This window comes from Podarcis erhardii (assembly GCF_964252035.2).
Source record: "Podarcis erhardii genome assembly, chromosome: 5".
Classification (NCBI taxonomy): Eukaryota; Metazoa; Chordata; class Lepidosauria; order Squamata; family Lacertidae; genus Podarcis; species Podarcis erhardii.
The window spans coordinates 7,585,351-7,610,714 of record NC_138509.1 but is presented as its reverse complement, the minus strand read 5'-3'; the positions used below and the strand labels follow the sequence as shown (position 1 = coordinate 7,610,714).

The window sequence follows — 25,364 nt, the reverse complement described above, 5'->3', positions numbered from 1 at the left end:
GTGCTTCGCAAGACGAATTTCCCTATGGGCTTGCTTCGCAAGACGAAAACGTCTTGCGAGTTCTTGCGATTTTTTCCTTTCCCCCCCCTTTTTCTAAGCCGCTAAGCCGCTAATAGCCGCTAAGCTGCTAATAGGGGTGCTTTGCAAGACGAAAAAACCGCAAGACGAAGAGACCCGTGGAACGAATTAATTTCGTCTTGCGAGGCACCACTGTACAGTGGTACCTCGGGTTACATACGCTTCAGGTTACATACGCTTCAGGTTACACACGCTTCAGGTTACACACTCCGCTAACCCAGAAATAATGCTTCAGGTTAAGAACTTTGCTTCAGGATAAGAACATAAATCATGCTCCAGCAGCGCGGTGGCAGAGGGAGGCCCCATTAGCTAAAGTGGTGCTTCAGGTTAAGAACAGTTTCAGGTTAAGTATAGACCTCTGGAACAAATTAAGTACTTAACCCAAGGTACCACTGTAATTCATTCCGGAGGTCCGTACTTAACCTGAAACTGTCTTAACCTGAAGCACAACTTTAGCTAATGGGGTCTCCTGCTGCTGCCACACCACCGGAGCACAATTTCTGGTCTCATCCTGAAGCAAAGTTCTTAACCTGAAGCACTATTTCTGGGTTAGCAGAGTCTGTAACCTGAAGTGTATGTAACCTGAAGTGTATGTAACCCGAGGTACCACTGTATCTGCCCCACATCCCTTCCCCTGCAGCTACAGCTCTTTTTGTTGTCATTCCCCAATAAACTTATTTTTAGCCGGCTACCTGTAAATGTTCTTGGAGAATGGCTTACCTTCCTGGGAAAGTCTGTCTGCTGAGTAAATGAACTTTGTCTAACTAGCATCCTGGTAGGAGATAAATTCATGCATATACCACTTCTTCTAACATGGAGATTAATTGTTGTGCCAGGAAAATAAGTGGCCTAATTTTCTTCCTGCTTGGAATTGGGATCCTCAGCTCTTTGAATCATATGATATTTTTAGGCCCATTGATAAACTTGCTCTTTCTGCTGTATGCACTTTTCAAGACAGGAAAAGCAGCTATCTCTTAACAGGGACTGAGACTGAATGAGCAGGGAGAACTCAGAGTTTTTACCAGTCTTCAGGGGTTGAAGTGGCAGACACAACTGAGGATCTCAGATTTGGATTATTATTGAATGCAAGTGCCAAACACCTCAAATCTATTTCCTATGCAGAATGTAGCTAATTTGGGATTTGAGGGGATGTCTCCATCCCTACTGAGTCAAAGTAGTGGAAAGTTCAGACCCTGTATTTGTTTTCAGTACTAAGATTCCACACTGCAACGTATGTAATAAGAATGCAGGAAAACACCACAGGTATGAAATTTACGGCATGTAATGCCTTAAGAGAGAATATTATGAAAATGATATACAGGTGGTACATGACCCCAGTCAAGCTTGCAAAAATCCATCATTTGCCCGATAATAAATGTTGGAAATGTAAAGAAAATGAAGGTACATTCTTTCACCTCTGGTGGACGTGCCCAAAGATTAAGGCTTTCTGGGAGATGATCTATAATGAAATGAAAAAGGTATTTAAATATACCTTTCTGAAGAAACCAGAGGCCTTTCTCCTGGGCATGGTCGGCCAATTGGTGTTAAAGAAGGATAGAATTTTTTTAATGTATGCTACAACAGCAGCAAGAATACTCATTGCAAAGTATTGGAAGACACAAGATCTACCCACCCTGGAAGAATGGCAGATGCAAGTAATGGACTACATGGAACTGGCGGAAATGACTGGCAGAATCCGAGACCAGGGAGAAGAGTTGGTGGTAGAAGATTGGAAGAAATTTAAAGACTACTTACATGAATACTGCAAAATTAATGAATGTTAGAATGATGTCGGAATGAAGTTAAGTGGTTTTAGCAGCAATGTTATAAAGGAGTATGTAAAAATGGATTGTTATTAGGTGAGAATGTCAAGTTATAATACATCAAGGTAAAGGATTAAGATAAAAACAAGGAGGGAAAGGATTTGCTGAATTAACTAACTGAACTGGAATACAAAAAAAGGGAGGTGTGAGGAGGTCAGGGAAACAAGCAAATGAAAGACAAGACATGAAAAGATTGATTTGTTTTTAAATGTTTTTATTTTTTTGTACTTTGTATTTTTCCAAAAAAATTTCTTTTTCTTATTCTGTAATCTTTTTTTGAAACTTTAATAAATATCTTTAAAAAAAAAAAAAAAAAAGAATGCAGGAAAACGTCCCTGAACAAATGCAGAACACATTTGCCTCGCCACTAAATAATCACAAAAAAAGAATGAGAAAGATCTCTTAGGTTAGAGGATTAGAGTTCCTAGACAGACTTGACCCAGGTATATCTTCAACTAAAAATTAACCATGGGATGTGGTTAGATACCTTCATGGAGCAATTATCCCTGGTTAATATTCAAAGGTTCATCGTTAACTTACTATTTTTCATTTTTTACTTTTAAGCTTCTGCAATGGTTTCTATTTCTTCTGTCAGTGTTTGAGAGCCATCCTTCAAACTGATTATGATTGAAGAGCCAAAAAACTGTTCCTGAACTATTCTCTGCTCCTCTCCTCTCCTTCCCCAATCAGTCACAATCATCACACTTTTCTTCTGTTTGTTCATCATTCAGCAGCCCCCTTCTCATGAAAGAATTTCCATTGCAGCTGTGTATGTTTTGCCTGCTTGTCTGTATCAGTGCCAACCGCCATGGAAACACAACAGACTTGTTTAACTTGTACTCATAACATGCTCACAACACCCAGATCATTCCCCACTATTCAGTTTCTATGCAATATTTCAACCACAAAGCGGTGCTATTGTGAAAGCTAACAATTACCAAAAAGAGAATTGTGATTGTTCTTGTAAGCATCAGGGCTACATATATAAACCCAAATAGTTTCATTCTAGCCAACCATTCACCACCTCAACACTCCAGACACCTAGTGTTACATTGCGACATTGCCACATCACATTATTTCAACAACTTTTAATTACCAATTAATTTAAATACTTGGTGGTGTCCATTTTCCTAACCTCAAATTCTCACTATCTGATCCTGTCATTTGGAAGCCATGCTGTTTAGATTTCCAGTTGGTTCCATATCAGGGGGAATCTCTGGCAACTGCCCTCAATATTTATATTTATACTATTTCTCCTGTATGTCCTCGTCTTAAGCCATAGGAATATATATATATATATATATATATATATATATATATATATATATGATACACAATCGGATGACAGTGTATCAAAATCAATAGCTATAACAGAAGATGTGGAAGATATTTCTTACAATTCACTATCCAGGAAAAAAATTGAAATGCAAACAAAAGCCCACTAAGTTTCAGGGCAAGAGGAATGGAGGGATGGTGAGTTTTTGTCGTTTTCCTAAAGCAACTCCCCACCTGCACTGAGTACCCCAAATTCCCCAACTCTTATCTGCCTTCAGAAGGGGAAAGATGAACACTGCTTTGTACATCAGTTTCATGGTCACTGGAGGCTAGGTCACCTATTATGAGGAGTTGTGGGCAAGTATTGCCCTCACTGCAACAGCGCCAAGAGCAGCACTTTACTCTCCCTCCCACCAGAAGTCAACAACAACTATTCCATTTTATGGGTGAATTTGAAACAGGTGCATCTAGGGACTCCATGTGTGGAAGCAATGATTCTTCAACATCAACTTTGTTTGACTGGTCATGTTGTGCGGATGCCTGATTATCATCTTCTAAAGCAGCTACTATATTCTGAACTTAAAAACGGAAAGCATAACGCTGGTGACAACAAAAGAGGTTTAAAGACTGCCTCGAGGCAAATCTTTAAAAATGTAGTATAAACACCGACAACTGGGAAACACTGGCCTGCGAGCGCTCCAGTTGGAGAACAGCGTTTACCAGAGGCGTCATGGACTTTGAAGAAAACTTGAACTCAGAACGCAAGGGAGAAACGTGCTAAGAGGAAGGCACACTTGGCAAATCCACACCGTGATCAACTCCCACCCAGAAACCAATGTCCCCACTGTGGAAGGATGTGTGGGTCCATAATTTGGCCTCCACAGTCACTTACGGACTCATTGTTAAAACCGTGTTTATGGAAGACAATCTTATTCGGCTACGGGTGATTGCCGAAGAAGAAGAAGAAGCATGCTAAACAAACAGCCTGCCCTTAGGTACCCAAACAGTGGAGTCTGCTCCTATCTGTAGATCCCTGTCCTGGCAACCCCCCCCCCCAATTCTTGCAACTGATTTTTTTACCATCTTATTAAAATGTTGGTCTTGCTTCAAGTATTTCTGCAGCTTTCAAAATGCTGTAGACCCACACCTTTCAAAACTGTTTGTAAAACAAAATGAAATAAAAGATTCCTAGTGAGAGGAACTTTTGGGAGGAACCCAAGCCGAGGAAACAGGAAACACGGGTTGTCTCCCTTTTGCAGAGTTGTGAAGAGAGACCCTGCCTCCCCCACCCCCACCCAGGGATGCATATTTGGCAAGATTAGGTGTTGCGTCTCAAATTACAAGGCGTTGATCGCAGGAGGCCACAGGCACCAGTGCAGAATGGCAGGAACCTTTCCAGTTGCGAACAATGCAAGTTGCTGGGAGCCAGCCTCTCTGCAGGCTCAGTGATTTGGGGGCTTCTCTTTACTGCCTTCCCTTATGCTTGGACTGAGAGTGCACTGGCGGCCACAGTTTCCCAGGCTGTTTGGCTGTCCATATTTCTCAGGACAAGAGCTGCTTTTAATTCTAGCATTTTTTTGCAGGAGTTTAAATGCAGGAGTGAGCTGCTGCGAGCATTACATTTTTGCTCCAAGCGAACCATTTTTTTAATTAAAAAGTTGTTGTTAATATTATTATTATTATGACTACATTCTGGATGGAAGATGCAAAGTGTTGAGTGGATAAATTTCCGTACAGACTGGAGGATAAGCAGAGAACGACAGAAGAATAAGTTTACTTAAGAAGCATCAGCGAAGGAAGATTTCCTCCTCCGTGAAAGTCAACCCAAGCGGTGAAAATGATGATGATGATGAGGCAGGTACAATGTGTAAAAATATGGAGCGTAAACATTAATTCATTAATAGGGGAATATATATATATATATATATATATATATATATATACTAGATATATGCATGATTTATTATATGTGTGTGCAATTTCTGATTGATATATGAATTATATTCAGTGTGTGTTTTGCAAAGTCTCAAAGATGGTGATTGTCAGAGTGTGATCTTCATTTTCAAAGGACATTTGTCACACCTTGGGCTACAGAAATGAGAAATAACTCTTGTGACAGAGTCATTTCTGAAACTGGGCATCCTAAAACCTTAAGAATGAACATTCACCTGTTTGATATCCATATGAGGGTGGGTGCTGAGAAGCTGGGGCTGCACATGAAGCAGACCAGACTGATATAATTCTCAGCAGTAGAATGAGCTATGGGGTCATACTACAGATTTGGGGTGGCATTTTCAAATGTTCCCTATATAAAAAATTTCCCTGACAATAGAAAACTGGCATAAAGCTTTTAGCCCAGATGTCTGCCTGCTGTGCTGGTGTTTGTTTCCATGGTGTTTGTAGCATAGGGAAACAATAATAATAATAAAAAAGTCCTCCATCTGAACTGGTGGAGTCCTTTTTACCATCTCATAATCCCCTGCATGTGCAGATGTGAACAACCACCTAAGCGAAACTATTTTAAGCCTGTTGCTTATGAAAAGTGCAAAAGTATAGGCAAGGAAATAAAACGGAAGGGTGGACGGGAAAGATCTACCGACGGTTTGCTTAGACAATATATTATTGCAATAACCATAGCACTCTCAGTGTACTTGAAAGGGTAGAGATAAGACAAAAAGACTGCTCTCTATCATGAGGAGTCTACAATCTAAATGGTAAAGAAATGGATAAAAGTTTTTCAGGGAAGAAGGAAGGAAAGTATGCTGATCCACATTATTCTGTAAGGATGCAAACTGCACAAACTTTCTGTAGCATCAACATTTGGGTGGGAAAGTTTTCTCAGAACAAATCGTCCTCTGTGACCTCAAAGATGTTGGTTGTAACTTGCTCTTCACGTTCTATTTTAATCTGGCTGAGGAAAGAGCACGCACACACACACACACACTCTCATACCCGATGATTTAAGCATGTATAAATTTAGAGGGAGAATTAAAGAGGCATGCAAGCTAAAATTATCATCTCCATTCTTCGTGAGCTAGTGAGATAAATTCAAGGAAAAATGAGGCGGCAAAGTGGCCTTTGCTATTGATGCTGAGGAATTCACTTGTTTTGCACACACCATTTTCATAATGGGTTCACCTACAATATAAAACCTTGAACATTTGCCTAGTTTTGGTGAAATATGTATCAGTAGAATTCATTTGACTTATAGGCATTAACAAAAGAGGAGAAAAAGCAAGCCGCCAGAAGCTGAAATCTGATTTGTAAGAGAGATTCAGAAAGTTTCCAGTATTCCTCTCACCCCCCCCACCCCCAATATTTTGAATGTATTTGGTACAGAATCTACCAATTTGCAGCCTCCCTGTGCATTTTTGTAGATGCAGGTAGATCACTGTCAATATCGATGTTAAGGCTGCAATCCTATACCCACTAAAATGGACGCAAACTCCATTTAATCTGATGGGACCCTTTTGAGTAGACCGGGGCTGTCAGTGGCATCTCTTCTGAGAATTAACAGTGCAAATCTAAGCATGTCTACTGAGAATTCGGTAGGGCTTTCTGCCAGGTAAACGGGCTCAGGATTGCAGCCTCAACTCTTGAAAGCCATGCTAATAATTCCAGGCTGCAGTGCAAGTCAGTTCCGGGTAGCCTTGCACGCACGAGAGACGGGCCTCTAGGTTGCCATCCTGCACGCACTTACCTAGGTGCAAGTCTCCTGGGAGACAGTGGGGCTTGCTTCCGAGGAAACGCACCGCACTTTCCCCCCCCCCCGGCCAAGCTTTGCCCATGCCAACTCCACTTCCCATCCTTGTAAAACATGCCAGTCGAGGGCTTGAAATTACTTTTAATGCCCGGGAGCGCAAGACGAGCATCCTAATGCTGCCCCTCCCTCCCCCCCCCAAAAAGCAGCCTGAGCAAGAAAACTTCTCCCCGAGAGTTTCTTGCTGGTGTTTCCCGGCCCGGATTTGCAAGGGGCCGGCGCCGGAGGAGTGCGCGGCAGGCAAGGGGTTAAGGCGGCGAGCCATCTGGCGGAGCGGGTTTCTTATAGCCGCGCAGATTCAGGTTCGCGGGCGCAGAGGTTGCAGCTCGTCTTTCGGCTCGGAGCCGTGCAAGTTGCGGGGGGCCCCTGCTGCTGCTGCTGCTGCCGGCGGGCGAGCGAGCGAGCGCGCCTCTCCAAGGGCCGGATCCTGCGCAGCCAGCTCGCTCTCTTCATGTCGGCTTCCCTGCAAACGGCCCCGCGGATGCCATGCTCACTTCTGCCACGGTAAGGGGACGGGGGTCGCGGGAGGGGGCCGAAACACCCACCCCACCCCCTTGGCCCGATGAGGTTGGGCCTCACTCGGGCACCGGGCTTGCCTACTCGCGAGTAAAAGCCACGCCGGACTCGTAGCCCTGCCCAGGTTGGGGAGCTGGGTCCTCTTCCGAAGGAAAGCGGGATGTACGCGAGGAAGTCTTGGGGGGGGGGTGTCCCCTGGATTCCCACCCCCCAAGCTTTGGAGGAGACATCGAGCAAGCTCGGTTCCTAACAAAAGCAGGCGGGGAAGGAAGACGCGCGCGGGGGATTCCCCCCCGGCCACCCCCCTCCCCGTCTCTGTTACTCCAGGTAACTCCGATTCCCGCGGCCCATTCCAGGTGTGGGTCGTCTCCTCCCACCCCTTTCACGAAGGCGGGGACACCCCCCCAAAAAAAGTCCCGCGTGGCGCAAATCATTCTCCTTTCCAGAAAACCAAAGGCAGGCTTTGCGCGGCCGCGGGTCGGCGGAGTGCGCCCCGTCCTGTGCGCGGGTGCGGAGGGGGAAGAGCCCCCTGTCGGGGCGCCTGAGGGAAAGCGCGCGAGAGGAGCCTCCGCTTTCCTCCTCCTCCTGCAAAAGTCGCCGAGTTTCTCGGGAGCTTCTTCGGGAGACGCTCAGCCCGATGGCTTGCGGGCAGGGAGAGGCGGCGAGAGGCGAGCGCAATCCTGACGTGGTTTGGATACTTTTCAGATCCAGCCCTTTAATCCTCTCCGTTAAAATAAAACTAGGAAAGGGCGAAAGTTGGTCTGGATCTCGAAATAGATGGAGAGAAGAGCAAGGGGCGGGGGGGACGGACGGACGGACAGACGGCAGGATTTGGGTTTGAATGAAGTTTGCTGGCGGGCGGCTTCTTCGGTCACTTTGCGCGCAGCTGTTTGGAGAGGCGAGCAGGAGTCCCAGCGCCTGCGAAGCGGAGGCTGCGCGCTGCGCCCGCGAGCTCCCTCGCGGTATAGCAGGGGCGAGGCGCGTGCGGGAGAGTCGGCTGGATGGGTGATCTTAGGTAGGCTGTATCTCCAGAAAGGTCTTCAAGCCCCCCCCCCCCACCGCCCGCAGCATCCAGGCAGTTGGGGGGGGAACCACGTGCGTGCCAGAAAATGCCAGCTTTGCAAAAACAATTTTTTATATACATAAAAAAACACCACATTCCAGGGATCCAGCTGCATTGTTGCAAAACCACAATAATGCAACGTAATCTGTAATCTCTAAACACGCCTCTTAGGGAAGAAGTGGCAATTTAGAAGAGCAGTAAACCCTTTTATAGCCTGAAGTCTTTCAGGGTATATGTGTATGTGTGTCTGTATGTTGAATCTCTCCCCCCCCCCCCCGAAATAAAATGAATCAAAATTCTCTGTGCATTAAAAAAAAAAAAAATGGCACACCTGGGAAAAGATTAGGCTGAATCCTGTTCCCTCACCTGCTCGTTTTGTTTCTCTCCCACACACGTTTTTGTGTGTGTACAGGTCTGGCTTTCTTGTTTCTGGCAAGCTTTTGCTTCCTGTCTGGAGCGGTGCTGTCCCGACTCCGGGGAAGCTTTGCCACTGGAGTCTACTGACCTCATTATCATTATACTACCTGCAGAAAGTAAATAAGGTTGGGTTGTGGTGTCTGCCCCAGCTGATGGTAGCCTAAAGATCGGAAGACAGTGGCAGGAAACTACAGGTGGAACCGATTCTTGCTGTATTGGGGGCTGACATGGAAGCAAAGTGAAATTGGAGAGGTATGGTGCAAGTCTGGTCTGGAGCATAGCTGTCAACTTACAGATTTGAAAACAAGGGACCAGCAGCCTTGAAAATAAGGGATCAGCAGCCAAAATAAGGGATCAACAATTACTTTGATAAAATACATATTTTGTTGCATGCAAATGGCTTTAGATACCTATTAGGTCCATAAATCACCATATAGCGTATATTCAACACAAAAAACAGCAACAATTTGTTTTTGACAAAGGACAGCTGGACATAGAAAGGGCCCCATTACCTTCAGTAGCTTATTTAAGGGACATCATCAATAAGGGACAGCAGCGGGACATGGCGCTGGGATAAGGGACTGTCCCGCCAAATAAGGGACACTTGACAGCTATGGTCTGGAGGTTAAAGTGAGCAGGTGTGCTCACTGGCATCCAGCATACAGGAGGGACATACATTCAGACTTGAATGTTTTGACACTGCTGAGAATGCTATCAAGGGAGGTTGTGGCACTTCCAAGAGGTGCTTGGGGCTCTGGCCTGCGCGGAGCGTATCTTAATGTCCCTCCTTAATGTTCAGTGCGAAGACAAGCCACAGTTGTTTATTAATGAGGGACAGCTTTCCCTGGGCATTAGTTCTGAGAGCAGGAGGGAAGGTGGGGGTGTGGGAAAGCTAGGATACGGAGGAAGGGTGGTCTTCTTTGTAGTAAAAGCACTTAAAAGATCTGTGCAAATTTCCCTTAGGCGTGGGGAACGAACAATGAAAGGAATGGTCCACGCTTGTAATAAAGAGTGGAAGGAAACATTGAATGGAAAGAGAAGGTAAAGGCAACTGGGGAACAAAGGTTGCTCGCATGATATATAGTGTTAGGTTTTAGTACTGAAAAGACCTTTTTTTTTATTTATAAACACTTGCTAATCCTTTGTTCCCCACTAATATGTAGAGCAATTCCTTGAGTATGCTCTGGAAGCATATAAACCGGTTATTATCCTGATTGCATTTCAACAATGTGGTCAAAGCAGGTATGAGTTAATACTTTCTGGGGCATACTTACTATAGGCATAGTAACATTTAGATATTAACTTGAATTTTAAGTTTCTTGGATGGATGTAACTATATATGCACACAATAATATAAATATGCAAATAATAAAAGTGATTTATTACTATGTAAATAATATGACAGCTTTTAGTAGCCACCAAAAAGAAAGCCTTCAAGGCCTGATTTATGTTTACAGAAAAGCCCAGTGTAGCCTTCTGGGACTGCAGCACTGTATATATATGTGTGTGTGTGTGTGTGTGTGTGTGTGTGTGTGTGTATGTGTGTGTGTGTGTGTGTGTGTGTGTTTGTAGCCCCCAACTACACACAAAGCTAGTAAAAAAGAAAAAGACTGCACTAGATAAATTGACAGACTGTCCTGTCTCCCTGACATGACATTAGTTTTCCAGAAGCAGCACATTATTTCAGATGTAGGAAAATGTTCATTCTTGTGATTCTCTCACTTAAGTAAGGACCTGGAATTCTGAAGTGGCATAGTCTTTTTCCTGAAGATATGGAAAGCCCTGGGGAAAAAGTGTCATGGTACCTTGGAAAATAATAGGCATATTGTGTTCTTTCATGCAGTGACCTATTTCATCAGGTAATCCCATTATATTGAAATTTCCGTGAATTGATTTGCAGACTTGAGTTGGGGTTTGCTGGAGGATAAAACCAGTTAAGGAGTAATGTTGAAGTTAGAGGCCTACAATGTACCTCACTGCTAATCCTAATGGCAACATTGCTGCATCAGTCTGAGAGCCCGTGTGGTATGGTGTCTGAAGACTTGAATGGCAGAGACCTGGGTCCAAATTTCCAGTTAGTTACTAAGCTTACTGGATGACCTTAGGTAGGTTGTTATTTCTCAGGCTAACCTACCTCATAATATTGTTATACAGTCATACCTCAGGTTACGAATGCTGTGGGTTGCACGTTTTCGGGTTGTGGACCGCGCCGAACCCAGAAGTAGCGGAATGGGTTACTTCCGTGTTTTGGTTCTTGCACATGTGCAGAAGCGCCGAATCGTGTCACATGCGTGTGCAGATGCGGCGCTTCAGGCTGCGAACGCTGCGGGTTGCGAACATGCCTCCCGCACGGATCATGTTTGCAACCAGAGGTATGACTGTAATGAATTCTCTGGAGAAATGATGGACAAGAGGCTGTTTGCAGGTGACCTGTGTTCAGAGGGTCACACAAGGCTGCAAATGGCAATGTGTTGTAAGATGCTTGTGGCGTAATAATACAGGGCGTAATAAAAGGATATGGTGGTACTGTAGTTGATATCTGAGGATATAGGCCAGCTGCGGTTGTTTGTAGAGATGGTGAACTCTGGAAAAGTGTGGCAATAGAACAAGGAATAATGTATTGCTTCACCATGGAAGTATATTTTAATATATTTGCGAAGGAAGTCTGTTTGGTGAACAATCACTAGTACTGGAGAAGAAGGAACAAAGGGGCAAATGGGAACTTGGGCTGGTATTTAATAAGGAAGAAAACATGAGGTAAACTGGCTATGATGTCAGAATATTTTCCCAACAAAATGTGAAGGTAGAGAAAACTGTGATGTTTAAGTGCAAAGAACTGCCTTGATGGAACAGACTGTCCATTTAGCTGAGCATTCTGTTTCTAACACTGACCAGTCAGATGCTTCAAGGAAGATGATTGCCATTTTACCCCCTGCATTTGGTACTCAAAAGACGGCCACTGCTTCTGAACATGGAGATTCAGAGTTAGGCATCAGAGTTATCAATGAAAGTTGCAACTTCCGTGAATTTTGTCCAGTTCTTTTTTTGTAAAGCAATTCAAAGCAGAAATCATCTGTCTGACAGTTAAAGATGGCAAGGAACCATGTTCCCAACAGGATCACTAGTGTGGGAAGAAGCCATCATCATAGAATATCATAGAATTGTAGAGTTGAGAGGGACCCTGAGGGTCATCTAGGCCAACCTCCTGCAATGCAGGAATCCAGTCCACAGCTGTCCCTGGGTGGGCTGAAACTACCAAATTTCTGGTTAACAGCCAGACCCACTGACCCATTGCACCACAGAGATCTGAATGGAAGCAGTTTGTACGCTGCTGTTGGTAACATATGAATTGCCCCAAATCTAGTCTTTCTCATGACAGATTTGTGTGAGTGATAAAGTATAATACTGTATTAAAATTTCACTGCAGCGTGCTTCATCGAGCATTTAACACATCTGTCATCTGTATACAAAATAGCTCAAAGTAGTGATTTGTGTGTTGGACTAGGACTGGGGAGACACAGTTCAAATTTCCACTGGCCAGTGATGCTCACAGGGTATGAGTATGAGCCTGTTACTCTCTCTGTCAGCTTCATCTACCTCACAGGGTTGTTGTGAAGATAAACTATAGAGGTAGGGACAACCATGTATGCTGCATAAAGGTAAAGGTAAAGGGACCCCTGACCATTAGGTCCAGTTGTGGCCGACTCTGGGGTTGCGGCGCTCATCTCGCTTTATTGGCCGAGGGAGCCGACGTACAGGTCATGTGGCCAGCAGGACTAAGCCGCTTCTGGCGAACCAGAGCAGCGCACGGAAACGCCATTTATCTTCCCCCTGGAGCGGTACCTATTTATCTATTTGCACTTCGACGTGCTTTCGAACTGCTGAGTCTGAGCAACGGGAGCTCACCCCGTCGTGGGGATTCGAACTGCCGACCTTCTGATCGGCAAGTCCTAGGCTCTGTGATTTAAACCACAGCACCACCCGCGTCCCTGTATGCTGCATACAAACGTAATAAAAACTAATTTGGCATTTGGTAGCCTAGGTAGTAGATGGTGAACTAGAAGCTAATAGCTAGATGATATATTTACTATCTCATCCAGCTGAAATTGGAGGGACATGTTATGAATGCTGGCGTGGTTGCTCAAAAGCCAGCAAGACTCCCCCTGGTCTTTTCAAGGCTTTATTATCTGTCCAAAACATTTACAATGCAGATCGTCTCAATTCTATGTCTGATCAGTCGCTAGCAGAATCTGGGAGTGGGTGGTCATTAAATTCCCCCCAGCATAGCAGTCTTTTGACCCCCATCCTATGCCTTCCCTCTCTGCGCGTAAGCCTACTGCGCAAAGAGGGCGTGGGCAAAGGGGGACCTGCCTCCCCCCCCGCTTTGCTCAGGTTCGGTGTTGCGGTTCTCCCTTGCATCTTCCAAGCCCTGTACCCCTTCCCACTGGAGGTGTGCCTTCCCTCCTCCCCGGGGGACAAGCTGCTTCTCATGATCTTCGGCGGCTCCCTGTAACCCAACTTCCCTTCCACCTCCCGCCTCTGAGCTTATGCAGTTCCCTGACAGGACAGAAATGTTTGGTAGGCAAAAGGAGTCAAATTTCATGGAAAGATGCACAAAGCCCACTTGAGAAGTTTTGCTCATCCTGTTAAAATGCTCCAGGCTCCCCTCAAAATCCCTTCAGTTGCTTTGCTTGAACCCAACCCCTGCAGTTCATATCAGAACTTGCTTCATTGGCAGCCATAGTTCTGTTCAGGAGGAGCAGGTACTGGGTTTGAGGCACAAAGCTAAGGCAGTAATTTCCAAACAGTGTGATAGGGCACACAGTAATAACTGAAGGGTCTGGCCTAAAGGTCTGCCGCCATCTTGCATATTTCCACTGTGCTGCTGGTCAGAATGGGGAACCCTAGAGCAGCATTGATCCTCGCTCTCCTTGCAGTGATGTTGTCCCAAGGGAGCCATGGTATTCTGCGAGGCAGCTTGAGTTGCAGCTGACTGGCGCAGCGGAGTCCCAGAAGCACCCTCACTTTTCCAAAAGCATTTGAGTTTGGATTGAATGGAAGGGAGAGCAGAACATTAAGAGGCAGTATTACGTGAACTGTCTTGAAGATGCAAGGAGAATGCCTGCCTATTTCCAGGGTGGGGTGGGGTTCGGGCAGAGCATAATACTGTAAGAGTTCACCATGTGTTATCAGGAACAAGAATCCAAACCACCCAAGTGAAAATGTGCAATTCTGTTTCTTGATTTAGTCGTTTAGTCGTGTCTGAAACTTTGTGACCAGAGCACGCCAGACGCTCCTGTCTTCCACTGCCTCCCGCTGTTTGGTCAAACCCATGTTTGTAGCTTTGAGAACACTGTCCAACCATCTCGTCCTCTGTCGTCCCCTTCTCCTTGTGCCCTCTATCTTTCCCAACATCAGGGTCTTTTCCAGGGAGTCTTCTCTTCTCATGAGGTGGCCAAAGTATTGGAGCCTCAGCTTCACGATCTGTCCTTCCAGTGAGCACTCAGGGCTGATTTCCTTCAGCATGGAGAGGCTTGATCTTCTTGCAGTCCATGGGACTCTCAAGAGTCTCCTCCAACACCATAATTCAAAAGCATCAATTCTTTGGCGATCAGCCTTCTTTAACCTTCAGTTAACCCACAGATTTATGCTTGGAACCTGCTAGTTCAAACCAGTGTGGCATTATTAACAACAGACCACTCAATAGGCTGCTGGGAGAGATTCACAATGTATTTTGAGGGCAAAATCCCCCAGATCTGTGCCAAACTGGAAGCCACAGCTAATAGACATCCTTGGAGCACTGACTGGTTACAGTCTGTGGCATCAGTTTGGGTTGTTGTGGATGCTTGCAGAAGTGAGGTCAGATAGAAGCCCTCTTGATCCCTTTCCACAATGGTAGATGAAATCTAGTTGGAGCTGATTGAATGGATAGGTCTGTGGTTTAGTTCAGGCATAGGCAAACTCGGCCCTCCAGATGTTTTGGGACCACAATTCCCATCATCCCTGACCACTGGTCCTGTCAGCTAGGGATGATGGGAGTTGTAGTCCCAAAACATCTGGAGGGCCGAGTTTGCCTCTGCCTGGTTTAGTTAATGCCTTTCTATGGGAGGGATTTATGCCCACCCCTCCCTGGGCCCAGAGGTTTTAGAAAACTACTACCCAGTCTTTAATATTCCCTTTCTGGGTAAATGAGGGGGTGGGCAGCCAGCTGCAGGTGTGCATGGAGGAAACCGTTTGTCCAGACTCATCGCCACTTCTTTTCAGGCCTAGTTTTAGCACCGAAACAGCCTTGGTTACCCTGGTTGATGACCTTTATCGGAAGAGAGATGCAGGGAGTGAAACCCTGTTGGTTTCCCTTGATATCTCAGCAACTTTTGTCACCATTGACAGTGGAATGACGCAGGAGTTTTGAGGCATGATGCTGTAGTGGTTCCACTCCTACCAGCCCCAACCCTACAGGAAAGTAGCTCAAGGAACATGGCCAGATAATAATGGTTCATTTGGAGGAATTCTACCAAAACCCACATCTGCAAGGGGCCCCAGATGCTTAGCTTTTATATATATATATAATTTAAGTCTCTAACACCACTTTGAGGTTTTTTACAATTACGAGAAAGAATAAATACCCCCCCCCCCCAAATCATGTCCACTTGCTGTCATGGCTGGTAATGTCAGCTTCTCCTGTAAGCAGGCAGGTGAGAGGACAAAGTAGTCTGTATAATGCAAGCTTCTTACTCCTTCCTTCCTTCCCCACCACACGCTTAAAGCAGAAGCCTGGAGTTGCTTCAGATAGCACTTTTGCCAAGCGCTTTAAGAGAGCCCCATTGCTCAGGTGAGAGTGCGTAGATTGTCTTAAAGAGCTTTGCAGAAGCACTCTTTGAAGCAGCCTCCCTTCTTGAGCAATGTTTACAGGAGGGAGGGGGAGGCTGCTTCAAACAGTGATTTTGCAAAGGGCTTTCAGACAGCCCCCTGCACTCCCGCTCCTGTTTAAAGCTCCAGAGGCTCACAGAGGGGTGAGAGCGCTGCCTAACCTTGAAGGAACTGCAGGTTCCCAGCTGGAAAACCTGCACAAGGGATTTTGAGAGGTGGGTGGGGCCTCCCACCTGTCAAATTTGGCCTGAGAGGCCAGTCCTGATAAGGATCTGGTCTGTGGAGCCAAAAAGGATCCCCACCCCTGTTATGAAACAAAATGTGCAGGCAGCTATGGGATGACTCAGCCTGGCTGTTCCCCACCCACCCCTTTTGGTGCTTTTGGCCAATGAGTGAAAGCAGAGCTGTGATTGACAAGTGAGTTTTTTAGACACTGGGCTATAGGAATCCCTCCCTGGGGCACTAAAGAGTTGCTCTTTCTTCCTTCCTTCTAGTGCATTCTTTTTTCCTGCTTCCAATTCCTTTTATAATCCATGGAAAATCTGTACTGTAGTTTGTCCTCCCTCCCTTGCTAGCAACCAAGATTTGTCTTTCCTGTCTGAAATCAGGTGCTCACTAGAAGCTATTTTCTGCAGAAACTGTTGTTGTTGTTGTTGTTTAGTCGTTTAGTCGTGTCCAACTCTTCGTGACCCCATGGACCAGAGCACGCCAGGCACTTCTGTCTTCCACTGCCTCCCGCAATTTGGTCAGACTCATGCTGGTAGCTTCGCGAACACTATCCAACCATTTCGTCCTCTGTCGTCCCCTTCTCCTTGTGCCCTCTGCAGAAACTACAGTACATTAAATACGGACGGATGTTAAAGAACCTCCCAACTCAAAAGCAAATCAAAGTGTAAACTATCTGCCAGAGATTTATACATGTTCCCTGTTGTGCAGGAGCTAAAGTTCAGACACTCATTAAGAATTCAACGTGTACAATAAAATAAAAACATTTTATAGCATTTAAAAATCCTGATAATCATCTCCCGTTAATGGTTTTGCTCCACAAATACCCTTGCCAGGGATGTGATCTTGAACGATGATAATGACTCTAACTTGCCTAGATGGAGATGGGTAAATATGTCTGGGTTTCAGAAACTTTTGAAACCTTTGTCCTTTATATACGTATATAAAGGTAAAGGGACCCCTGGCAGTTAAGTCCAGTTGCAAGCGACTCTGGGGTTGCGGCGCTCATCTTGTTTTACAGGCGGAGGGAGCTGACGTTTGTCCACTCTGCAGACAGTTTTTCTGAGTCATGTGGCCAGCATGACTAAGCCGCTTCTGGCAAACCAGAGCAGCGTGCGGAAACGCTGTTTACCTTCCCACCAAAGTGGTACTTATTAATCTACTTGCACTTTTTGGTGTGCTTTCGAAATGCTAGGTTGGCAGGAGCTGGGACCGAACAACGGGAGCTCACGCCGTCACAGGGATTCGAACCGCTGACCTTTTGATTGCCAAGCCCAAGGCTAAGTGGTTTAGACCAAGGCGCCACCCAATATAGGTATATAGGTACTGTACGAATGTAAGACTCGCACCTGCTGCTCTGCCCAGTTTTGCCTTTGGCTCCACTTACCCCAGACATATGGGACACAGGTGGCACTGTGGGTTAAACCACTGAGCCTAGGACTTGCTGACCAGAAGGTCGGCGGTTCAAATCCCCGTGATGGGGTGAGCTCCCGTTGCTCGGTCCCAGCTCCTGCCAACCTAGCAGTTGGAAAGCACGTCAAAGTGCAAGTAGATAAATAGGTACCGCTCCAGCGGGAAGCTAAACGGCGTTTCCGTGCACTGCTATGGTTCTCCAGAAGCGGCTTAGTCATGCTGGCCACATGACCCGGAAGCTGTACGCTGGCTCCCTCGGCCAGTAAAGCGAGATGAGGGCCGCAACCCCAGAGTTGGTCACGACTGGACCTAATGGTCAGGGCTCCCTTTACCTTTAATGTGATTCCCCCCCCAACTGGAAGGTTGGTCATGCGGGAATGCAGTCCTCAGGCTGAGAAAAATGTCCCATATCCCTGCTCTAGCAAAACAGTAAGGTCTGGAGGTTCCATAAGGAACTACAGGACCGGGATAATATGGGGGCATGTCTGCTAGTCCCACATACTTCATCATCCCCACATAGATTTGGCCCTGAGAGACCGAGGGAAAGGTGGGCTCCTTTAGGGTAGAAGCATCTGCTTGGCTTCCAGTTTTCCAGCTTTGTGGAAACTATTGTCTTGAGCCAACATGAGAGACGCTTAACGCTCATCTTAAATTGGCAGTGTTTTTTGTTCGTTGGGTTTCTTAGTTGTTTTTTAAGGAAATTTATGGAAATACTTGGTTTTGTTTAGTGTAGGGGGGGAGCTCAGGTTGGGTGGGGTGTTTTGGGGTGCAGATTTTATTGTGTAGTTTCCAAATTTTGCCTGTGTGCCTCAAACGTTTGGTTAGCCGCTGTCCCCCCCCCCCCCGCTATCCTATTCCCAAAGGAGTAGGCATTTCACTCAGCATCCAGTAAGTGCTCTCTCTCTCCCTCCAAAGATTGTAATCCTGGAGGAGAAAAATAAATAAATCAAATATTAATCTGTGATTGTGCTGCCTTATTTTGTCAATAGTTTCCACCCACCCTTGATAAGGTCTAAAATGTGTATCACTTAGAAAGCTATTATTCTTCAGATTGTGCGGTAGGGTTGGGAAAGACTGGATGGTAAACAAATCTCAAGTTCATATTTCTTTTGCCATGTGCTCACAAGGTGACATTAGGCATGTTACCACTCCTTCAGCCTCAGTCCTACATCTGCAGGGTTTTGTAAGTATTGACACCACCGTGTGAAGTGCTTTGCATGGTCTAGGGGAGTTTTTAATGGTTGATGTTTTAATGTATTTTTAGCCTTCTGCTGGAAGCCGCCCAGAGTGGCTGGGGAAACCCAGCTAAATGGGCAGGGTAGAAATAATAAATTATTATTATTAAAATATTAGATATCATTATTGGTCTGGACAATTGTTTTTTCTCCTTATGAGGTGCTCTTCTTGGTTTTATTTCCTACCGGCAAAACAGCATTTTGGTTAGTCATTTTAGATCTGGAAATAGTTCAGTAGGACTTCAGTGTACCAAATAGCATACAGGATTGCATCCTGAAACTTTGCTGTAAATTAAATTCATTTGCTTGCCTCTTAATTAACCACTTCCTTAGTGCCGTCAAAATACCTACCTTTGGTATGTGCTTTTGTCTAAGTTTTTTTAAAAATTTTTTTTTGGTAAGTCTTGGTCTATATTTTGTCAGCTCTGTCCAGTCATTAGGTCTCCTGGTGCTCAGCAAATGAATGGAGGGAAAGCAGGGGCACAGATGCTGTCCTTGCCACAAACATTCCCGCAGGCTCCACTTCAGATCTCTGCATACTGAATGTGAAGACCTGAAGGGGTATTCTAAGCACTGAAGATGTTCAGAATCCCTCCTTAGACCTTTGTGCTGAACATGCAAAGACTGGGAGTGGAGCAGGCAAAGCTGTGGCGTATCCTGATCTATGTGATCTTTAAATACAAGTAGACCTAATGGCTAAGTAGGTCTTTTTCTCAGAGCAACAGAATTTAGTCTGACTTTCTTTTTTGTGGTGCACTAAAGGGCTCTACTGAGGAAGCAACCCACAATTCTAGGCTAGGTAGAATGGTTGGACTGTTCATCCCTAGAGCACTATAGTGTTGCTGGAGCATGCCTATCCCATAATTTCACCAGGATGCTCTCCTCGTCTCCACCAGAAGCCGTGAGTTGAGTATTGTGGGCAAAGGTAAGGTTAAACAGGTACCCTCCCTGCTACTGAAGGCTTAAAAAATAATAATCCAGCAGGCATTCTGATTTTAACTATTTTATAAATAATTTTTTATTAGTTTTTACACATATTTTCCTGCATAGCATCCTTTTAAACATCCTTTTGAATTTTTTGGCTATCACAGCCTGAGACTTCTTTCAACCTCGACTGATGGTTTTCTAAAGTCTTTATAATTATGCATTTTGTTACTATAGTTATTGCTATAAACTCAAATTTCCAATACATCTATTCTTAATTCTCTTCACAATAGTTTATAAATTACTCCTTACAAAACTTCTTTTAACCCTACAAATGATGTCAATTGATTATGATTGCTTTCCAGATATGTCAAAAACTTCTTCCATTCCTTTAGGAAAACCTGGTCCTGCTGGTTCCGAATTTTCCCTGTTTTAACTCATTTTTTGTTTTCATTGCATTGAGCTTCTTGTGTACCACTTAGCAGTGTTAGAAACTCAGATGTATAAGCTAGGTGCCAAATGGGTCCTTAAACCAGGGTTAAAGTTGCCAAAACGCAATGTCTAGTTGCCATTTTTGGGCAAGACGGCTCTAAAGTTTTATTTTCCAGATAATGGACTGTCTGATTATCAGACAGTATATACGTGGACTGTCACTGCATAAAGAGACTTTTCTTCTTGAAGTTCTTAACCTAGCTCAAGGTTGTCACTTAAGCTAGATGTTTAGGTGATAACCTTCAGCTAAGTTGAGAACTTTGAGAACTTAAAGAAGAAAAGTCACTTTATCCAGTAACAGTCCACATATATACTGTCTGATTCCTGCCTCTTTTTCTTAATGCTTCTCCCACTGTGATCTATGATTAAATGATTTTTGCAGGTTTTTGTGGTGCTTCAGATACATATATTGGGGGGTAATTATGACTGTAGCATACTACCTTGAACTCTTGTTGTCGTAAAGGTAAAGGGACCCCTGACCATTAGGTCCAGTCGTGACCGACTCTGGGGTTGCGGTGCTCATCTCGCTTTATTGGCCGAGGGAGCCGGCATACAGCTTCCGGGTCATGTGGCCAGCATGACTAAGCCGCTTCTGGAGAACCAGAGCAGCGCACGGAAATGCTGTTTACCTTTCCGCCGGAGTGGTACCTATTTATCTACTTGCACTGATGTGCTTTTGAACTGCTAGGTGGACAGGAGCAGGGACCGAGCAACGGGAGCTCACCCTGTCGCGGGGATTCGAACCGCCGACCTTCTGATCAGCAAGCCCAAGAGGCTCTGTGATTTAACCCACAGTGCCACCTGCGTCCCATAAGACATGGTTACCCACCCACAAACCATGTGCACCCACACATGTGCACAAACGTGCCCTCTCTCTCTCCCCACCCAGCACTTCGGGTTGAAAAACATATTTCACATTTTGAAGCCTATTTGCTCACGTGGTGGCACGTGATCTTCCTGGAGCTTGCAGCTAGGGAAGGAGGGTTATTCCTTCCCCCTCCAGCTGCACTTTCCAGGAAGAACATTCCACCCACCCCCACAATTAGGCGTGAACAAATTAGACTCCGGGAACCAGCGGATGACTTTCCCCCCCCCAAGCCTAATTGCAGTGTGAGGGCAGTTTCGGGGTGTGTGCAAGCAGCGAAGTGGGAGGGGAAGGCGAACATTTGCTTCATCATCTTGAGGAGCGGTTCATAGAATCATAGACCTGGAGAGCTGGAGGAATCTCAGCTAAAGCATTCATGAAAGAAGACCATCCAACCTCTGCTTAAAAACCTCCAAGGAAGGTCCACAATCTCTCGAGGGAGTCTGTTGCAGTGTCGAACAGCTCTTCCTCTCAGAAAGTTCTTCCTGATGCTTAGGCAGAATCTCCTTTCTTGTACAGTGGTGCCCCGCAAGACGAACGCCTCGCAAGATGAAAAACCCACTAGACGAAAGGGTTTTCCGTTTTGGAGGCGCTTCGCAAAACGAATTTCCCTATGGGCTTCCTTCGCAAGACGAAAGCCCATAGGGAAATCTCCGGGACAGCGGGGAAGTGCAGCGCGTCTTCCCCACTGTCCTCGGACCTCCTCCGAAGGCTGGCGGTGGGGCGGAGAGACCTCCTCCCACCGCCAGCCTTCGGAAGGCTCCTCCGAAGGCTGGCGGTGGGGCGGAGAGACCTCCTCCCGTTGCCAGCCTTCGGAAGGCTGCTCCAAAGGCTGGCGGTGGGGCGGAGAGACCTTCTCCCCGCGCCAGCCTTCGGATGGCTGTCCTGAAGACTTGCGGTGGGAGGAGGGTTTTCCTTCCCACCGCCAACTTTCAGAATGCTGTTCTGAATGTTGGCGTGGGGAGGAAAAACCCTCCTCCCACCACAAGCCCCAGGAACAGAGGAGAAGCGCTGCACGCCTTCCCCTCTGTTCCCGTACCTGTCCTGAAGGCTTGCGGTGGGGAGAAAAGCCCTTCTCCGCACCGCCAGCCTGGCAAGCAGTCTCCATAGGAACGCATTAATTGATTTTCAATGCATTCTTATGGGAAACCGTGCTTTGCAAGACGAAAAACTCGCAAGAAGAAAAAACTTGCGGAACGAATTAATTTCGTCTTGCGAGGCACCACTGTAACTTGAATCCATTAATTCAGGTCCTAGCAGGAGAAAACAAGCTTGGTCCATCTTTTTGCTGTGAGCTAGATGGGAAGGTGTCATGGGCCACATTCAACCTGTGGACCAATGGTTTCTCTGCATTTCAATAAGCATGACAGTACTACATCTGCGGCTTGTACGTGTGGCAAATGTATTTTGGTAAAAGTTAATTAATATATGCGTATTACTAAAAAATGTTCTTTTTTTTTCAACTCTTACCGTATTTTTTGCTCTATAAGACTCATTTTTTCCCTCCTAAAAAGTAAGGGGAAATGTGTGTGCATCTTATGGAGCGAATTCAGGCTGTGCAGCAATCCCAGAAGCCAGAACAGCAAGAGGGATTGATGCTTTCACTGCGCAGCGATCCCTCTTGCTGTTCTGGCTTCTGAGATTCAGAATTTTTTTCTCTCTTGTTTTCCTCCTCCAAAAATTAGGTGCGTTTTGCGGTCTGGTGCGTCTTATAGAGCGAAAAATACGGTAATTATTTCAGCATTTGTTATTAGATTTCCACCCACTATCACTGCTGAAATAAATGAGCATTTGTTTAATCAACAGTGGTCTTGTTACTTCATGTAGCTTACTAGTTATCCTAAACAGTTTATTTCCTACATTGGTGTTCATTATTTTGCAGCAGTGTTCTCCTCTCTGATTATCCATGTTTTTAGTTCCAAGTTATTCAGTAACCACCTATTTTTTCCTTGTAAGCCATTCCCTCTTGGTTTCTCTTCTAGGAAATTCCTGCAATTTACATTTATAAAAGGCAATATTTAAGCATTGCACTTACAATATCCCATCTTTATTGTGCATCAGCAATGCTCTGTTGAGCACATTGGGCAAAATCCATTTGGAAGTTGTTCTGTGCAAGGTTTTTTGAAATGAACAGCGGCTGCACAAGAGGCCAGGTTCAGCAATATATATTTCTAGAATGTTTAAATTTTGTTGCTTTTGATTTTATGTCACTTGAATATTGCATAATTGATATAATGATAGGCTACTTTGAGAGCTTCCTAAGAAGCAGGGACAAAATGTTGTTAGGTAAATAAGCAATGTTGGAGAACTTCGTGAGGGATCGAGTCTATTAAGATCCTTTGAACAGTAAATAGATTTGCAACTTTCAGTTCAGATGGCACCTGTGCATTTATCATAACATACAGTTTGAGCCAATAGGGACGCGGGTGGCGCTGTGGGTAAAACCTCAGCGCCTAGGACTTGCCGATCGCATGGTCGGTGGTTCGAATCCCTGCGGCGGGGTGTGCTCCCGTTGCTCGGTCCCAGCGCCTGCCAACCTAGCAGTTCGAAAGCACCCCTGGGTGCAAGTAGATAAATAGGGACTGCTTACTAGTGGGAAGGTAAACGGTGTTTCTGTGTGCTGCGCTGGCTCGCCAGAGCAGCTTCGTCACGCTGGCCACGTGACCCGGAAGTGTCTCCGGACAGCGCTGGCTCCTGGCCTCTAGAGTGAGATGAGCGCACAGCCCTAGAGTCTGTCAAGACTGGCCCATACGGGCAGGGGTACCTTTACCTTTATCTTTACAGTTTGAGCCAGAGGTTTTTTCCCTCCAAACCATTTTCACATTACAAACTCATTTCTAGTATTCATATCTCAGAATCATATCCAGGACAACTATTCCCCACTACACTTTTTTTTCCCCATACCGCCATACAGATTTTGCCTGGTTGTGTTTTATATTATTTTCTCTCATATGTATTTGTTTGGAATTTTTTTCCAGCCTAGAATGTTTGATTTTTCGCCATATTTTTTTAACCTTCCCTGATCCGTTTGTCTTGTTGTTCTTCTGGTTATTGCCCTATTGTTTACGACGTGTCCCAGATTAATGCAGTCTGTAAATTTTAGCTATGTTCCATTGAGCCTCGTCACATTGAAATAATTCAGCATCTTGTTAAAACAAATACCAGTGGAACTTCTGATACTTGTGGTATACCCCCAACCACTCTCTCTGCCTTGGTACCTTATTGTTTTTCATTACTGTGAATGCTTTAGTGCTGCCCATCATTTGAGTGCTGAGTGGGTGGGTGGGTGCATTGCAGCATTAGAGAAATTGTGTCTGCTGTTGCATTCGTCTGAAAGCTGCATTTTATTACTTTAACAGCTTCCATGCACCCTCATGCCTCCTCTTCCCTCCAGACAAACGCTGTTGTAAACTGAGATCATTTCTTTCTTGCCTTTGGGTATGCTCATGTCATTTCCCCCTTTTGAATTCCTCCACCAGCTCCCAGTTCCCCTCTACTGCCTCAGACCTCATGCCACAAGCTTGTAATAGTTCAGGCTTCTATGCTTGGCGCAGATGTTAACACCTCTGTATCTTTGTAAGCCTTTAGAAATGGCTGTCCCCTTCATTGCTCTGTTGCCCATGTGTGCAATGGGTCTGTTTGAATAACTGTTCTATAAAATGCCCTCTTTCAGTTTGGGAAAGTATGTTTTGAGAGGTGGTGTATAAGTAAATAACTTATATTTATTTTTTTAATTTTTCAAACTTAGTACTTCTCCATCATGACCTAGTAGTTTGAGTAGATTTGTTGCCCAGTGGCGTAGCGTGGGTTGTCAGCACCCGGGGCAAGGCAAGTAATTTGCGCCCCCTAACCTGGGGCAAGGCAAGTAATTTGTGCCCCCTAACCCGGGGCAAGGCAAGGTAATTTGCACCCCTAACCCCTAACCTGCCGCCGCTGCGAGCGCTGAGAGCCGCTGCCTGCCGGACGCCTTCAGCCCGGACGCGCGCCCAGCTCGTCGGTTCCGCGAGACATGGGGCTCTGCTACAGCCTGTACCCGAGGCTCTTTGGCGACTCCGGAGGCAGCGAGCGCGCCCCCCCAGATGTTGCTCCTGGTGCGGCCGGCTCCCCCTGCACCCCCACGCTACGCCACTGTTCTTGCCTAGAAAGGTGGTGTGTGTGTGTGTGTGTGTGTGTGTGTGTGTACACACGTATGGTGGCTCACAACACTTCATCCCTATATAGCATTATCAAGAGACTCAAAATAGGATGCAACTGTAATTGTACTGCAGATTGCAGAGGGTTGGACTAGATGGCCCTGAAGGTCCCTTTCAACTCTACGGTTCTGTGATTCTGTAATTCTATGAACAGGATAACTTTCTGGATAACACTAAATAGCTGGATCCACTTCGGTCTGGGTTCAGGATTGGTT

General features: G+C 45.6%; 1 protein-coding gene across 3 annotated transcripts in view; it reads left to right on the top strand.

Moving 5' to 3' along the window:
• The first annotated feature begins 4,462 nt into the window (after positions 1 to 4,462).
• The window catches only part of NTF3 (neurotrophin 3), a 63,878-nt gene continuing 42,976 nt past the window's right edge, over positions 4,463 to 25,364 (top strand). Inside the window, exon 1 of one of the 3 annotated variants that reach the window (XM_081861044.1) lies at positions 4,463 to 5,030. Coding sequence is in view for 2 of the 3 variants with exons in the window: in XM_081861041.1 (XP_081717167.1) it covers positions 5,014 to 5,034 (21 nt within the window). In the remaining variant the exon portion in view is untranslated. Of the gene's footprint in view, positions 5,035 to 6,792; positions 7,441 to 25,364 lie in introns of those variants that run through there. The other 2 variants (XM_081861041.1, XM_081861042.1) reach the window with 2 other exon arrangements.